The 19,067-nt window shown below is 38.5% G+C and overlaps 1 protein-coding gene across 2 annotated transcripts in view; it reads left to right on the top strand.

Moving 5' to 3' along the window:
* Window positions 1-19,067, top strand: part of Cntn4 (contactin 4) — a 456,937-nt gene that overhangs the window by 238,384 nt on the left and 199,486 nt on the right. For both annotated transcript variants that reach the window (XM_013010395.1, XM_013010396.1), the window contains one exon: window positions 11,174-11,269. In XM_013010395.1, coding sequence (XP_012865849.1) covers window positions 11,174-11,269 — 96 coding nt within the window. The remainder of the gene's footprint in view (window positions 1-11,173; window positions 11,270-19,067) is intronic.

Genomic DNA, 19,067 nt, shown 5'->3' with positions numbered 1-19,067 from the left:
GTGAGATGACCAAGGTAGCAGAGACACGCTCCACCATGCAAGCAGGTGCTACCCTGGTGACTCGTTTCCGTTAGCAAAGCCCAGGCGAGTTGAGTCTCCTCCCTCTCCTTCACTTCATCCGTTGTCCAGAAGTTTTTGTTTTGCTGAGGAGCTGTTTTAAAGTTTAAAATATAAGGTGCAAATGCTTATTTAGTTTCCTCAGGTGTTACATGAACTAAGATGACTTCCACGTCGGTTATAAATTAGAAAGACCAGGACTGCGGGGCCATTTGGCAACTGCTGGGCAACCTTCTTCGGCACCCTCCGTGGGAGACAATAGCTGAGTCAGCAGGGAGGATGATTTACCCTCCCACACTTAGAAGTAGGATGGGAAGTAAAATAAAAAGTTCTGCTTCATGTACTGTTTTCACTTTGAAAGTCTTCAGACAAATAGTCTCTCTTATTTCCCTTCCAACGTTTCTATAGCCATCAAATATATTGTTTGGTTTCTTTCTTATTAAAGCTCTCTTCTATTTTACTCGTTTTAAGCTCTTTAAGAAGAGACATACTTATTTTGTTTTGTCAATGATGTATCACCTGTGATGAAAGCATGCTAATAGGTACCTATTACAAACATGTTGTAGGGGCTGGGAAGGTGGCTCAGTGGTAGAGTGCTTGCCTTGCATGCGTGAGGCCCTGAGTTCAATTCCTCAGCACCACAAAAACAGAAAGCCGGAAGTGGAGCTATGACTGTAGTGGTAGAGCACTAGCCTTGAGCTAAAGAGCCAAGGGACAGTGCCCAGGACAGAGTTCAGGCCCCACAACCGACACACACATACAAACATGTTGTAAGTAGGAGAGGAATCTTCATCGATCCTCACTGAAGGAGGTAAAAATATACCAAACTGGTATATTGGTTATTTCAAGCCAAAAATCGCTTGAGGAACTGTAACTTGAGAAAAAACCTATTCAACCCATCTTTTTCTATGTATAGAAGCCATTAATATTCTTTTCTTTGTTCATTTCCATGTATATCTAAAACTAATTAAAAACCTTCTATGCTTTTCTCCTTTTCCTTTATTTTTAATTTTATTTTCTTCAGCAATGCTGAAGTTTCAATTTAGAGTTTCATATTTGCTAGGCAGGTACTGTACTGGTTAAGTCATGACTCTAGCCCCATTTTGTTCTGGTTCTTGTGTAAGATAGTATCTTTTTCCCCTCTGGGCTAGCCTGAGCAGTGATGGTCCTATTTTATGCTTCCTGTTGTAGTTAGGATGACAGGTGTATACCACCAGGTCCAGCTTCAGCCAGTGCGACAGAGTCTGAAGAACATCTTTGCTCTGGCTAGTCTCAAACCACAAACATCAAAATCTTAACTTATTCCAAATAACTAGTATTATAAGTGTGAGTCACCATGTCCAGGTTGTTTTTCTCCTGTTGGTCAGTTTTCCTGTTAATTGGAAAGAAGTAGAAAGGACCATGCTCTCCCCTGCATCATCTATCATAAGATATATTAAGGAGCCAGAGGCCTCCATGAATAATTGCATATCTAAAAATTAGAAATGGTTCTACCACACTGCAACTTTCTCTCTGATTTGTCTTTGCACAGATGAAGATGTGAAGCAGCACCCATAACAAAATCTAAAGCAGTGATGAATAAACGCATAGCTTGCCTGTAGAGTTGATGATGGTTTTATTTTCATAAACCGTAATTAAATGAGATAAAAATATATGGTTGAAGTTTCCGAAGCAACTTCATTCAACATAAATAACAGCTGTTCCTCATCTGGGAATTTTCATTTATGTATAGAACCTTGTTTCCCATGCCCTTAATTTTTTGAACCAGTACAAAGCTAATTAAGCACTCAGGATCCCAAGACATTTTTTAGAGACATTATTACTTCACAGAGCTTTTGTTTGCCCAAAATAAGAATGGCAGAGCATGTCTAATTTCTTGCATTCGGTAAATTTGAGCCTGGCTGGCATTTTTTTATGAGTCACCAATCCCTATTTTATGAGTTCCAAACCCCTAAACACAATGTTATAAGCAATCTTCTATTTGTTTTGACAACAAAACTGTGGAGAGCATGGGTTCCAGGAAGACCTATCATGTCTGCCTCTCCTTTTAATCAATGACTGGAACAATTTCATCCTAAGCATCTTGGGAAGAAAACACGATTAAAGATAGAATTTAAAGAAAGGTAGGTACTAGTCGCTCTAGCGTTTTGTCTGAGTAGGAAGCTAGATACTATCCTTCCTTCCTGAGACATAGTATCCACTACTGTGTTAAGTGGTAGTCAAATTTGGTAGTGAATTCATTGTCCAGATTTATATCCCTGAAAGGTTAACAAAAGAAAAACAATGAATAAGTTTGAGCTTTCGAAGAGCTTCTTTTTAACTCTGAAGCACTTTTCCATGCCTGCTCTGTCTGCAGTCAATCTCTTCAGTTTGATCCTAATCCATGGCCCTTGTATGTCTGTTTACAGCACATTCCTGAGATGTGTCTTCTCCCTTGCCATCTTCATGATGGTTTCTTGACAGGTGATCTTCAGCCTTTTATTCAGATAATACCCATGCTAGTGTTACTCTAATATATCTAATTTGTCTCTAATGGGACCTGTTTATTAAGAAGAGTGGGCCAATGAATTAGAACTTGTTGATTTTAATTTTCAGTGGGCAGAAGAGAAGGCTAAGAAGTAACCTTTCAAAAATAACAGATCTTAGTTCTTTCATTGACTACTACAATACAAAGTCTTTCAGATACAGAATTCTCATACTGGGTCAAGAACTGATAACTGTATGACAACTATATGATCTGTCATTTCAAGTAGATAGCAACCCTGTCCCTGGCCTGTTTTTATACTCCTAGGCATTCCTGGGGATAGGGAGTATGGAGGTGGCAAGGGGGGATATTTCTCTTGTTAACCAATGTTACCTGTTTCAGAGGCTGAATGCATCCCATCTTAGTATGTCTCTGAATCTCATTTGAAGAGGAGTAAGCCAGTTGGCTCACTGCTCTTGGAAAAAAAAAAACTTTTCTGAAAGTTAGCATCCCAAACTTTACTGGCACTGAGCACCAAAGGTCTTTTTTGGCCAAAACAATGGAAACCTATGTGCTATGTTGACAAATATGAGAAAAAGGATCCTAGCCCAGTGTGCCTGGCTGACCACCACCTCTGCGCAAAAATCTAGACACAAATCCCACACCATGCTGGGCATTGTACTGCAGCCTTATAGAGCTGAGCGAACATCCCTGCCCTCCATTGACTTCTTCTGGGGGGAAGGAGGGGAGAAACTCAGTGAAGAAACAAATAAATGACCAATGTCATTGCACTGATGATTACGATGGTTGCTATGAAGGAGGAAATCAAGAGAAGATGAGATAAATTGACTAGAACCCAGTTGCTATCCATTTAGGTAAACACTCAGGAAAGGCTAATGTAAGGAGACAATGTTGAGTTGACTCCTGAAGAATGAAATGAGAGGAATAAAAAAAATGGGGAAAGAAAATCTGAAGCAAAAGCAACAGTGAGTACAAAGGTCCTGAGACAGAGGTATAAAGCATGGTTGTTACGACATAAATAGGGAGGGAAGGTTTACAAAGAAGAAGGCTGATGACATAGAATCCCAAAGGCTTGTATAGAACACAATGAAGAGTCTATATGTCTATGTATGTATATATATATATATATATATATGTGCATATATGTGAATGGTATGTGTATATATGTGTATTTATGCATAGATGTGTGTAGTGAATGTATATACATATGTGTGTATATGTATGTGCATATATATATATACATGTGTATATACGTATGTGCATATATATTACTAGGCCAAATTTTCCAGTGCCTTTGTTTGTCTTTGTGTTGTATAAGTTGGAAACCAAAAATAGAAAATGCAGCTGCCCAGCCCTTAACACTCCTGAGTCAGGGTGATACGTGAAAAGAGATGAGTTCCTGTAGAGAAAAATGCTAGTAATAATCGCTGGTATTTTAGGGCACCTGTCTCCAAGGAGAATAACATTATTTACAACGCCATCGCGCACTAATCGCAGTCACCTCGTGAATTAGGTAGGAGCACATTTTGATGGAGCACACAGGGAAACACAAACACTTTAAATTGAGTTGTTCTTTGGCTTCTTAAATAGCACAAAGGTCTAGATAAAATAGAGAATGTCAAAAAAATGAGGGAAGGGAAAGAACTAAAATGAGAAATAAAAATAGCTATCCAGAAAGTCATACACTTACAGAGAAAAGGGCAGCAAAGCAACCTTTATTTTCTTGTTAAGTCAAGAAAATAGTAGTTGAAGGGCAAAAAAAAAAATTGTGAAAGTCTCAAAGGGTGAATAAGACAATCAACAAGTAAGATCTTGTTCCTGTTATTTAACTCAGTGTAGGATACAGCCTAAGTATATGACCAAATGGATTAGGAAGCTCGGGAATGTGTGTGTTTGTGTGTGTGTGTGTGTGTGTGTGTGTGTGTGTGTGTGTGTGTGTGTTATTATTAGGTGTTATGCAGGAAGCTTACCATCTCAGAAGTCAGGTAATGAGTACGTTTCTTTTTTGGACAACATAGCCCTAATTCTTGCTCAAGCTCTTCTGTCTCTACATCTGGGAGACCTGGATTTCTCCTTCTGCTCAATGGCATCTATAATAGCTAATGCCTCTGAGTTGTTACGAGGATTGAATGAATAAAGGCCTGGAAAATGAGAGACAGTTTTGTACATGTAAACTTGATGGAGCTAAGCCTCCTAGTCTCCCAAAGACATAAAATGTATAAAAATGATTGCATTGCCAGAGTAGCCCACAGAAGCCTCCTTCACATGCAATATTGATTATGCTATTTTTCTTCTTCTTGCCTGTGCTTAGTTCCTGGAAATTAAGGGTATTATAGTGATATGGCATAAAGAACCCACGAGGAGAGTAACCGCCTATATTACTAAATACAGCATTGCTGACCCTAGCACATTTGTCTTTGGCAGTCTTTGTGTGTTTTTCTCTTCCTATTTCTTAAGCCATTAGTATCTCTTGAGCTTTTCCCTACTCTGCCTTGCGCACAACTTCACTGCTAGATTTTTTTCCTACTTTTTTGTTGGTGGTGGCGATAGTGAGAGGTATTCAAACTCTTATCTACAAATCCTTATTTCACAACAGGTTAAGTATTAAAAATCTGGTTGAATTAAGACACTGTAAAAGACTAATAACAAAATAATACCTTTAAGATATTTGTGATTTAAAGTGAAATTTCTATAATTCCTCAGTAGCACCAGAATGATAGCATCTCATCTGTTATGATCAAACAAGATAAGAAAAGAGAGAGAAACTTAGAGAAAGGACATTGAGGGCTAAAATCAGTACTTGGGAGAGCTCCAAGGAGTTCTTTCCCTTTACTTTAGAATGGTTCTAAAACTTTACACAGTAATATCCAGAGTAGGAGCATTGAGAATTTTGAAAGAATCAGGTCAGAAGCCATTTCTATGAATGAGTCATTTGTAAGTTAGATGTACATTAGCCTAGGAATATTAAAAAGGCTTTTTGTTACCTGTACAAAGATTTCATCCCTTCCAGTGTCAAAACTTACACCTAATATTTAGTCCCTTATTTTATGGATGACCAGGTCTTTAGAAAAGTATTAGGTATTTTTGTTTCTTTTTCTTAATTGTTGTACAGAGAAAGTGGCTGATATAAATATTTGGCACAAAAAAGGAACTGAAATAATTTGTGCTGGATGTTTGATTCATGAATGGAAAATAATGGCATACACATGAAACCCTATTTTATATGTCAGTACCTATGGATGTATTGATGGATGTACTTGAGTTGACGTTTATCTTCATTTTTTTCAGTATGCAACATGATTTTAACACTTTATGCAAAGTAACTAAATGTATGTAATCAGTAAACTAGTTGTTTAAAAATATGTGTGTTTTATGTCCTTTAGAAAAGACAACTAGATGTCAATTTTGTGGGCAGATTTTTCTCTTCCTTAACATTAAAGGTTCTTTCAGACCATAACATCATAGGAAAAGTTCTTAGACTATATCTGAAGTGTGTGTGTGTGTGTGTGTGTGTGTGTGTGTGTGTGTGTGTGTGTCTTAACCATAAGTCATATAAAGATGTAGGTCACATGCTACAGATGATTAAGTATCTATGCTCACTGTAGCACTTCATTTGGTGGAAGTTTGGACTCCCTTGATTCTTACAACAGGGAGTTCACTTTCTACAAACTTTCCTTTGATACTCAAAAATGACAATGGCATACACTGTGGACCAGGCAACATGTTAAAGGCTTCCCATGCATCAACTTAATCTTGAGAAAGCCCTCTAAGGAAGTATTGCCTTGATGTCAGAGACGGAGAGAAGGAAGTTTTAGGAATTCACCCACATCATACCGATTAAGAAAGAGTAAGAGTTCTGAGCTTGTACTCTAGTCCTTGTGACTCCAAAGCCAGTTTGTTAAACCATTAAGCAGTCTTCCCCAAGCGCTGTTCCCTCAGAGATATCCATTCAACCATGTCAATCTCACTAATGGTTTCTTGCTTCTCACTGAACAGAGAGAATGTCAAAAATATGGATTTGCAACTCATAAGGTTTTGAGAATTGGGGATTTATTTTGAGTATGAGTCTCTACATTCCAAAAGTCATATCCATGGGCAGCTACACAGGGAAAAAAATTGTAGACAGGATTTTAAATATGTTGCATACTAATGGGTTGTTTGATTTACTCTCCAAAAATGCCCTTTTCTTCTCACAAATAGTGTAAAGATCATTATAGAAATCATATTTATAAGAGACACCATTTGACCATTTTCCCAAGTTCATATTGATTTCCTTATTGATTGCTTCTTTCAAAATTGGAAGAAGCAATAACACAGGAAAGTGGTGCTGACAGTTTCTTATTCCAAGGCCATCTTGTGAGAATTAATGGAATTCAGCTCTATCCAAGTCAGGAAAAAATTGAATTTGTGTTGTTTTGCTTATATTAAATAACATGTGCATATAGAATAGATACATTATGTGCCTAATTTAATGCATTTTTCTTTTTCTCCCAGTTTCTATGGATTTATATGAAATCCTGATGTATGTTATTATCCTTTCTGGGACATTTTAAAACTGGACTTCTTTAAGTTATATTTTATTATCTTTATGAGTTGTATAAAGAAGCTGAATTTTTCATACCTTCTTCCAGGAGATCCCAGTGAGAATAGTTCTAGCTCTTCCATTTTCCATAATGATGGTCTAAATAAATTATTTTTTTCTTATTTAATATTGTTACTCCTCAAATAATCTGGTACCTTCATGATTTTATTTGCTCTAGAGCATATCCAGGTATTTATTATAAGCTACTTCTTCACCCACTTTAAAAACTTAATAACAATCCAGAGAGAAAGTATGAGGATATTTTCATTTACTTGCTGATTAATTCTATTGTCTGAATTGCAAAAATTTTCTTATTTTAAGACATGTTATTTATTGATTCCATATTGCAACTTTACAGCCTTTTCCACCTGCATTCCTCTAGGATGAACTGCAATCCACTTCTAGATTGTCGATGAGCTGACAGTCCCCAAACACTTCGTCTTATTTTCTAAGCTGATTAAACAACAAAATAGTGGTTTTATAATCCATAGGAGACTAAAGGACAGTTGGTTGAGCAGAAAAATGTAGAAAAACATACTTGCCACAAAATCGTGTATCCCTTAGCACATAATTGTTGAAAAGGTTTCATAAAAATGCTGACAAAATCATCAACAAAAACCAGCACTGCTTATTTTCTAAGTATGTACATTATCTTATCAGTGACGCTGTTTCAAGAAATTATAGTACATGGACATTAATTCTTTATATACTTTTGCTAATTATTTGTATAAATACCTTGTGTTTAACCTCATCATTCACAGATTCAACCATGTCTTTAGTAATCAACTGAAGAAGCCATCGGAAAGAGAACCCAAGGAGGATAGTTCAACTGCCTTTTACAATATAAGTCAATAACCCTGCCTCTGAATATAAAGTTGTTTCTGTTTATTTTCTTCTTGCTCAACTTCATCTTCATGTTTTGTATCAAATATTTGACATCTCCACAGAAAAGTTTTATGCGCAGTAAAAAGCAAAGGGGGAAATGTAGAACCAATATTTCAACTCATCACCTTGTGATATAGATGAAGTATATGTTCTTGCCCATTCATTCAGTATGAAATTCAATTATATGATCCCTATTTTTTTTGTTGTTCTAAGACTGGGCTCAAACTCACTACCTGATACATATCAACTGAGCCACACCTCCAACCCCATAGTCTTTGTTTCTGTCTCTTGCATGTTGAGTAACCTGTGTGAATGTCCTTTGTCATAGGCTTCACTAAGTAAGTGAGAAAGCCATGAGATTTTTTTTTAGTGATTTTCAAGAGAGGAAGACATGATTTTGTATTGTTGTCCCAAATTCCTCTGAGTGTAAAGACCATTCTAAAATTCTCTTGGCTTCACTATATTACAGGTATACTGCGAAATCAAGCTGTAATGTAACTAAATGGAGTTATATAAGAAAATTACATAGCACGCAGTATGACCACAATAGGCTCTATGGGTGTATGTTGTTGTTATATGTGTGGTCGTCACCTGTGCTAGAATATTTTCTGTAATGTCTTCTATTCATGAAGGTACAGTTACTGATTGTTACCAAATATCAAAGATTTAGTGATAAAATGACTTTAAATATACTACTTTGTGTTCTAATAAAAATTATAAACACTGCTGGAGAAGCATTAGAAAATACACATGGGCTGGAAAGGTGGCTCAGTGGTAGAGTGCTTGCCTTGAATGCCTGAGGCCCTGGGTTCAATTCCTCAGCACCACATAAGCAAAAAGAAAAAAGCTGGAAGTGGCGCTGTGGCTCAAGTGGTGGAGCCACTAGCCTTGAGCTGAAGAGCTGAGGGACAGTGCCTAGGCCCAGAGTTCAGGCCCCACGATTGCCCCCCCCCCAAAAAAAAAGAAGAAAAGAAAATACAGAGTCACATAGATAGTTCAAAAAATAAAAACTTGGAATATTATCATGATCCTGGTAATTAGAATCTGGATGAATAGTTAAAAATCTATGCCTAGATCAGAGCATTACTGCGTGGACAGAAACATATATTGAACAACAAGCCGTTGGACATGAAACACCTGATCCTAAACCTTGTACCTTTCTAATAGTATTTCATTTAGTCTTTGTTGTGACACTTAATTTTTAAAAAGTATACTTGTTCTCAATTTATTTTTCATTAAATTAAGGTTTACTCAAGTTCACTCCAACTAGCAAATGGAAGATGTATTTTTCTAACTCTACAGTCTTCCTGTTCACTGTGCAGTTTAGGGGTCTACGATGTGGATCATTTTCATGAGCTACTAAGACACATCTCTATAAATATGTTCTCACATACTAGATGAGTCTGATATATTCTGATTGTTCAAACTTTATAGAACTGACTAAAATTTATTAACTCAAAGGGAAAGCATGAGATCTAGTTCTTTAAGCTTAAAACAGTTGAAAGTTGTTAGATTATTTTTATTTTTCTTCTTATTTCTTAATACTATTTCTTTCTTTTCTATTTTCTTTCTTTCTTTTTTTTGTTTTGGTAAGTCCTGTGGCTTGAACTCAGGGCATGGGTGCTGTCCCTGAGTGTACAAAACAAGGCTAGCACTCAACCACTTGTGCTACAGCTCCACTTACAGCTTTTTTTTTTCTTTTTTTTTTTTTGGTGCTTTTCAGTGGTGATGAGATTCTCATGGACTTTCCTGCCTGGGGTGGCTTCAGACAGCAATCCTCAGATCTCAGCCTTCTGAGTATCTAGTATAGATTCTTTTTAGTTATATTTTATTATCTTTAAGTAATTGTATAAAGGAGTTGCCATTCAACAATATCGTTTATGAATGCAATGATTCTTGATGGGTGACATCCCTTTCATGTTTCTCTTCCATCTCTCCCAACCCAGTCCCTCCCCTCCATTTTCCTGTTTCCATGGGATGTGCACTGAATCTCATGACTGTACTCTCTGTACCTTCCTCTCGTTATCCCTTTACTCTCCCTCTTCTTGATCTCCCCCCATACCTTTTGAGTACGAGTTTCATGGTATTCATTTTGTTGGACTGTGAATAGTTTTTCTAGGAGTTACACCATTTGGATTCTCCCCTTAAAATACCCTATTTTGGTTAATACATTTTTGTATATTTGCATATAATTGCATGTGTGTTTACTTGTATATTTTGCATCCATATATGGGAGACAGCATGTGTCCTTTGTCTCTCTCACCCTAAGTGACTGCACATAACCATTTGTTCCAAGTCCATCCATTTCTATGCAAATGATGGAATAGCATGCTCCCTAATGGATGAGTAAAATTCCACTGTGTATAGGTATGCCACAGTTTCTTGATCTATTTGTCTATTGAGGGGCATCTGGACCATTTCCATACCTTGGCTATGGTGAACAGTGTAGCTGTGGACCTGGGTGTGCAATTAGACCCCATAGTTGATTGGACTACATGAGACCAAGAATCTGCTAAGCAGTTCTCAGTTCTTAATTATTCCTGCAATTCCAGAACTTGGATGAGATATCTGTACAAAACTGTAGTGCCCAAGTCTATCTATGTATTTTATGTTTGTGTATGTATGAAGACAGCATGCCGTCTTTAGGCACCTATGAGTATATAGAAAGATGGGATAATTGCATATAATTGAGTGATTTGTGAAGTAAATGGAACTAAGAATCAGAGAGCTAATAGTTCACTAGAGAGATCTTGAGGAAGTCTGGATATCTTGAAACCTCAGCTTCCTCATTTAGATCTATAGGTTCTGAATTGCAGAATTTTCTGGAACAAAGAGATTGTCCTGTATCTGTGCTGCCGAGTGCGGTAGCCACTACCTGCACATGACTACTGAGCACTAGAAGGGAATTTAATTTTAGTTATTTTTTGAGTCTGAATGGACACACACTGCAAATGGCTCTTCTAATGGAAGTGCTGCTACAGGAGGAAGGAAGAAGAGACAGTACTGGGCAAATGCTGTCAATATCAGTCAAAATCCATTGCTCTGGCATACATGCTCTCATGGCTGCTTTTCAGTGTAACTGTCTTCTTTGAAACAGTGGCAATCACCCATGATCTCTTAGGACATTAAGGCTTAAACGTGTCCTCCTTTGTCTCTCCCAACAGATCTTGAAAACTTTAAAACAAGGACAAGAAGCACTGTGTCTGTTCGCCGAGGCCAGGGAATGGTTCTTCTGTGCGGCCCACCACCCCATTCAGGAGGTACCTGTCCATCCGCTGACATGTGCACATTTTGCTGCCTGATTTTTTTTTTCCTGGCTGTGTGTTTTCCCTCTTGGTACTGGCTGAGGGGACAGTACCATTGCTAGAGATTCCCCAAGTCCCTCTATGTAGAGGAAAAGCCAAAACGAAAGCCTCCCATTAATTAGAGTAAGAAAATATCAAGTTGTACGAACATGCTGTCCCATGGCCGTCTGCCTGGCGTCCGGGGAAAGGCATCCACGTTGACTGAAATCAGGACCTGTTCTTGATAAAGCAATGTAGCTAAAACTACCAAGACTATTGCAGGGTAATTGGGTTTACAAAGAAGGCCCTGCTTTGTGTTATCTCTGGAAAGGAGTCTGTGAATATATCTGCTCACAACACTTCTGACACCAAGTGTATATCTTTTACCACTCCATTCAACAAGCCCCTAACCCTCTGGACACCATCTAAATGTCCATTGACTCCATTCTATCCTGACACTAATGTTCAGAATTAGTGTCAGATGCCCCCCTGAGCAAAGGCCCAATAACAAAAAACAAAACAAAACAAAAAAACACCCTACTTCAGGTACCAAGTACCCTGAACTTCCATGCTTTTGACCAGCCATCCGTACTAGGTTCAGTAATTTTGTAAAATGACCCAATAAGAGGAAAAATGTTAATTTACTATATTCCAATCCATAAATATGAATAGCGGATAAAGAGATATAAAAGGTGAGGTGCAGAGTATGCTAAGGCAGGGGCTTCTGTCCCCGTGGAAGTGGGGTGCATTGCTGCTGCTGCTGCTTTTTTTTTTATTGTCGGTCGTGGGACTTGAACTCTGGGCCTGGGCGCTGTCCCTCAGCTCTTCAGCTCAAGGCCTAGTACTCTACCACTTGAGCCACAGTGCCACTTCCAGTTTTCTGGTGGTTAATTAGAGATAAGAGTCTCACAGACTTTCCTGCCCTGGCTGGCTTTGAACCATGATTCTTAGATCTCAGCCTTCTGAGTAGCTAGGATGACAGGCGTGAGCCACCAGTGCCTAGCTGATGCATTGCTTCTTATCACATTGATGCATTCATGAACCTGAAATCTTTCCAAACCTTGAAACATGTACAATTAAATGGAGAGTTCATTATGTAGACATAACTATGAATCATTGCCCCTGAGGATTGAACTCAATGCCAGTCCCTATCCCTTCTCCAGAGGTAGAAGATGGGTGGAGGAAAAGAAGAGAAAGTTGGAAGTGTCTAATCATATGACTGACTCATCTGGCAAATAGATGAATCCAAGCTATTTGGGAGCCAACCTGGGGTCACCTCATTAGCATAATCAAGGATTATGAGGGGGAAGGAAATAGGAGAGCCTCTTTTTATTTTGTCTTACCCAAGAAATTATGGCTTTAGGAGTTTTGTGCCAGGAACTTATGAAGAAAAGTAATGGCATATTTCTAATTGATTGCAATAACATGATCAGATAAAAAGAACCGAAGTCCTCTCACCACTGAATCCTTCACTCATCATAACAACTAGATTCGTTTGGTATGTGTTTCACTGCAAAGAACTAGAAAGCTCAATTAACTTTGGCTCGAGTCGATTAGAATTGAATCTTCTCACATGCATGAGTATCAAATGTATGCAGTCAACAGCTGTGCACCATTTATTTATTGTTGTTTTCTCCATGATGGGGTACTGGTAGGAATAGAATCAGGATCTTAGATATAGTTAACAAGCAAACACTAGGCTATACCCCAAACGTTAAACATAAATTCTTTTTTTTTTTGGAGGATTGGAACTCAGGGCATTGTCCCTAAGTTCTTTCACTCAAGGCTAGCATTCTACCACTTGGAGCCACAGCATCACTTATGGTTTTCTGGTGGTTAATTAGAGATAAGAGTCTTACAGACTTTCCTGCCTAGTCTGGCTTTGAACCATGATCCTCAAATCTTAGTCTCCTGAGTTGCTAGGATTACAGGCGTGAGCCACCGGTGCCTGGCTAACCATCTTAATGATATCTTCCAGGACTCAGCTCTTTGTTTACTTCTGAGACCTTGCATGGCGGTATGGCTAAGGCTGAATTGTTTAGGTCAGGTTCGATATTTGTTATGGAATGTTTGCTTTGTCTGAGGACTCTACTGTCATTGTATGGATCACCCCAGAAGTAAGGAGACTGAAAAATCAAATGGTTTATGGAGACAGGTCAGGCCCTGATCAGTATTGTGGTTGTGTGGTTTTGTTACCAGGGGAGGATATGTAGCAATGAGACTTGGAAAGGTGAGAATATGGAGAGGTATTATGTAGGCAATTTTCAGTATCTCTGAAATGAAGCTAGGTTAATCAGAGGGCAACTATAACAGCACATAAAGCATTCAGTAGTATGGAGATTTAATTAGTAGTGGTATTTATTAGGATTTCTCAAAGATTTGTGCTGGAAAGATTGATCAACTCCTCTTCTTGATCATTGAAGCTGACATTCAGTTTGTTGCCTTGATTTTTTTTTTCATTTGACTTCATGCATGATGGTAAGAGCAAACTTTGCAAATTTAAAAAATTTGAAGAACACCCATATAGTTTTGTCTTATATCCAAAAGTTGTAACTTCCTTTTTTATCTGTGTCCCACCTAACAGTTCCAGCAGCAAATACCTTATCCACAAAATAGTTAAAAGGGTCACACTTCAAGCACACATACACAAAAGCAGGTGGAAGGGGCAGCCACCCATGTCCTGAATCGAGGACACAAAATGATTAGGATTTCTGACTTTTGAAGTCTACGAAGAACACAAGTTGCGCCTTTGAGGTTTTAGGTTCAGAAACAAGTTTACTCTTTAGTTTACTCCTGCAAGTTAGTATCATCAGTACTAAAACTGGAGTCCAGAAAAGAATTGGGGGCCTGGACACATATTTTCACATCTCTCTGCTTCATTCTGAAATAAGAGATATGGAAGGAAATAAAAAGTCCCCTCAGGTCCACTTGAGTCCTGTCATGACACAAATATAACTCAAGAAAGACCAACCATCTTCTTTATCAAGTAAGTCTTCACCCTTGAAAGTCTGTCCTTTATATGGGGAAAACACTAAACCATGGAGATATATTTTTGTTCAGGTAAAATTTACTCAGATTGATGCTTCTCTTCTAGTGACAAAAATCTGATCAAAATAAAAATAGAAGATTTTGCTAATTTTCAGAGCAGTAAGTCTCTGTAACAGATTAATGATTCTTCTAGGGGCTGTATTTTAAATGCACCATGCCTGACTAGCAAGATAATAGCTTCAGAAAAGGCAGAACACATAAAGTTAAAGCTGCCCTGCCTACGCTATAAGGTATCTGACCCCTTTCTGTTCCCATGGGAAAATTTATTAAAACTTTCTGTAGACGTCTGCTGAAATGTACTTGTCTCTGCTGGCAGCAGCCAGCAGCTCTGAAATCTGACATTCCTGACAATCTTGATGGTGAAAGACAAGGAAATAAATATCCTCATCATGGGCTCTATTAGAAATCATGTACTCAGTACCCCTATGAGCTAGGCAGGCACAGCAAGGAAATTTCCAAGAAAACAACAAAGCTGATCTTCAAGGTTGTAAGAGTGTCTCAGACACCTATCAGGCCCCGGTAGTGGAGCCAGTGATTATTTGATGAAATCCTGTCAGTGATTGAAAAACTTCCATTGCAAAACTCTACCGCAGTGATTCTCGGACTGCTTTTCCAGGCTGTGTATCACCCCAAACCTGGCAGACTCACTATGAGCTCCTGGACCCACTGAGCAGTTTAGATCCAGCATATGGCATCCCAGTTTCAATTGTAACAGATCACACAGAGGGGAGGAAATGAGTCAGCCTTCTATTATATCTGCGGGGTACTCAGTAATGGCATGAGATCCATTGTCAGGAATGCTGCGTGTCCTAGTTCGAAAACTGTGCAGTGTCAGAGCTTCTTGGGGCACTATAGAAGTGAGTAGCACTTCATCTGTTTTGCAAAGCAGCGATTCCCAGCATTCTCCAGGCAAAGAGTCTAGCACCTTTATCACCTCTCAGTTTACAGATATGAAGTCACAGGGCTGATCTTATCAAGAAGATTTTACCAAACCTTTTTAACAGAGATTAGGAAATAAATGCAAAGCACTCTCATGGACTTTGATTGTTCTTGGTGTCCCTTCCCATTGCAAATAGAGATGATGACTTCCAGAATGTGCTCTCTGCTTTCCACCACCTCCTGGGTCTTTTGACACCAGCAATTCGTAACCTTTAGCTAAGCTCTCATTAAGAAGGAATGAAAGTGAGTTACTCCCTTACTTCTTCCAGTGCATTTAGTGACAAGATTATTTATCCTTGGAAAGCCTTACAAACTGTCCATCGAGGGAAGTGGCCCTTCAGACCTTCCTTGAATCTGTCACTGCTCAAAAGGTGGAGCAGGGACCAGCAATAGCAATCATACCTGGGAATGGTTGTTTTTTTTTTTTTAAGGCACAATCTCAGACTTTACCTAGGGCCAAACTACATCAGATCTTGCTTTTAATCAGATCTCCCACTGACCATATATATATATATATTGAGTTTTGAGAAGCCCTGAATTCTACCTTTGATTCCTATCCTACCTGTGATCAGTGGCAGGCAAACACTTTAGAATCATTGGTATAAACTATTGATACTATAGGTGCCCAGCCTTTCCCCAGGGAACTATCCTGTTTCAGTGGATCTGATCTGGGGTCCCCAGATAGATATAGGTACTTATACAAAACTCTAGTTAAATCCAGGTTTTACTAGATTTTAGATCTGGTCACTTTGACCAGCTATAAAATCAGCCCAGATCCAGCACAGCTAAAGATGGATTGCTTTGATTTGCACATTACCCAAGTAGAAGAGATTTGAATGCTCCTCATTGTCAAATTTATATTTATACCAGTCATGGGGGACCATGCCTGTAATGCAAGCAACTCTGAAGGAGATAATCAGGAGGATCCGTGTTTGAAGTCAGCCCAGGTAGAAAGTTTTTGAGATTCCTATCTGATTTAAAGCTTGGTGGAGAGACACTGGTCTATTATACCAGGCAAATGGGAGGATTATGGTCCAGGCCAGCTCAAGAATAAATGGAAGACCCTTTTAGAAAAAGATAACTGAAACAAAACAAAAAAAGGTGCAAGTCCAAGAGAAATCAACACCAAGATTAGCCTATCTCAGTTATTTGTGCTCAGAAATAGCAATTTATATTTGGTAAGCTCTTCCTAAAATATTGTCAGCAAAATATATTTTCACAGAAGCTAAAAAGGTAAAGAAAAACCATTCTGATTCTAAAGGCTTTTTTTTCATTTTTTATTACTATGGATTTTGGACAAACTAGGTAGAATTTCTTTTGTTAGAGCTTTTATAACACATACCCATTAAAGTTGGATTCCACTCACAGGTCCTTAGAACCAGGGATCTCATGACAGAATCTGTAGAGTTCTTTATGTTGTTTATGATGCTTGCTTTTTCTTTAGGTTACATTCCAATATCTTTTGATTCTTACAATAATCCTATAAGAAGTAATTATATGTATTTTCAAGGTAAAATGACTGAAGCAAAGAGATTACATGGGGTATGCACTAGGCTATAGCAGGATTAGAAGTTGCTAGGGTTGAGGATACATCCTCTTTTGAAGAAGAGTAGAAGCATGTATTTTACTCTCTGTACCAGTGGTCATTGAACTCTACATTGGGTCATATAAATCTGAATGTCATGGAAGTGAGAATTCTCACTGGTATTATTGGTAGTTTTAAAAGTACCCTAGGTACCTTTATTATAAAGCCAGACTAGAAAACTTATGTCCCTAAATTATAAAATCAAGTCTTATCCCAGGAAAACATTACCTGCAAACTTCTCCGTAAGTTTGATTTCATGTGGGCATCTAACCACATGGATTATAATAGAGCCCAATAGGAATCCATCAGACCTTCCCATACACGATGTGGTTATTTCAAATGGGCCATTTTGTATTCTATAAAGGACAGAGATAAATACATGAAAGTAGGCACCATAGCTCTATTAACCTACTATGTGGTCTTGGGCAAATTATGTAATTTCTCTCTGCCCCATTTCTTCATCTGGCTTCTGTTTCTATCTTCCCATACCTGTTCAGTCTCCAACATAAAATGTTGCCTTCAGAATCAGACTCATCTGGGTTCAAATTTACTTTAAATGGTGCCAGCAGATCAGTGAGCCAGGACCAGTCTTACTGTGCTAAATGTTGGCACCCTCTGTGCTCAGAATAATCTTTAAAACAGTCAAATTGTAGCAAGCTAAGATGCTGCCTAACTTCTTACCCAATACAAGATTATTCTTGCCTTTCCTAAACTGAATACATTACCCAAGTGGTAGAGCTCTTGGCCCTGAGTTCAAACTCCAATATCATCAAATAAATGAAACAAAGGAATCCCACTCAAAGTGTTATATCCTCTTCCTGGTCATAACAAAATCTCAGTTAAATGTACCTATGTAAGTGAAGGAAGGCCCAGCATTCCAGTGTCTCTTTCTCTGTGTGTATATGTGTTTGTGTGTGTGTGTGTGTGTGTGTGTGATTGTGTAATTAGAAAAGGTGCCCAACTAGAGTCCTACGTTTAAAAACATTTAAATAACAAATAATGAATGATGGCCTTAGAATCATGAGTTTTTGTGGCTTGGCCATCACTGATATTAGATGGCCTGTGATGATCCATTTGACATCTCATGAGAACACTTTGCCTGAGAGATATTATATCACCACACACACACACACACACACACACACACACACACACACACACATTTATCAACCTTGGGGTTTGAACTCAAAGTGCTCTCCTTGAGCTTTTATGCTCAAGGCTAGCACTCTGCCACTTTGAGCCACAACTCCACTTCTGGTTTTCTGGTAGTTACTTCAAGGTAAGAGTCTCACAGACTTTCCTATCCAGGTTGACTTTGAACCATGATTCTTAGATCTCAGGCTCTTGAATCACTAGGATTACAGGCATGAGCCACCATCACTTACCACCTACACATTTATTTTTAAACCTAGGTATCCAATAAATTAAGACAGACCTTAATGGAGATGCATTGTCCAGAAGAGGTTATGTCACCATTAGGACAATGGACTTGGAACCCTAGAGGTAACATTAAAATACAGTTACTATGCCATTCCTCAAGAAGGTTGGAGATTGGTCAAATGTGGTTAAAACCACTCTTTGTGGCCAGGTGCCGGTGGCTCACTCCTGAAATCCGAGCTATTCAGGAGGCTGAGATCTGAGGATCGTGGTTCAAAGCTATCCCGGGCAGGAAAGTCTATGACACTCTTATCTCCAATAAACCATCAGAAAAACTGGAAGTGGCATCATAGCTCAAGTGGTAGAGTGCTTGCCTGGAGCTGAAGAGCTGAGGGACAGCACTCAGGCCCAGAGTTCAAGCCCCATGACAAAAAAAAAAAATCAAACACTCTTTGTGATATAATTTTAATATAAGATGAATCCTCAGTTCCACTTCTTGGGAACAGAACTGTGTATATTTCCTTCAATGGGTGTCTATCGTGATTCAGTGAGGAAATGGTAGCATTTGGTGATAGATTAAAGAAAGAAGGTAACAACAGAAACCACATACTAAGTATTGTTAAGGAAATCTGCTTTGATGCTCCTTGACTTTGCCATGTTCCTTAGAAAGATATGAACCTGGCCTCTTTTATCTAAAATGTCATCAGCCAATTCCTCCCCTTCTTCTCTCTCCACTTTGCCAATCATAGGCGAGCATAGTACATTAGAGATCTAATTAGTATAGAATAATGGGAAATCGTTTGCATGGGAATGCTTCCCTGCCCT

Source organism: Dipodomys ordii, unplaced genomic scaffold (assembly GCF_000151885.1).
Source record: "Dipodomys ordii isolate 6190 unplaced genomic scaffold, Dord_2.0 Scaffold12, whole genome shotgun sequence".
In the NCBI taxonomy this organism is placed as follows: domain Eukaryota; kingdom Metazoa; phylum Chordata; class Mammalia; order Rodentia; family Heteromyidae; genus Dipodomys; species Dipodomys ordii.
This window is presented reverse-complemented; position numbering and strand designations above follow the sequence as displayed.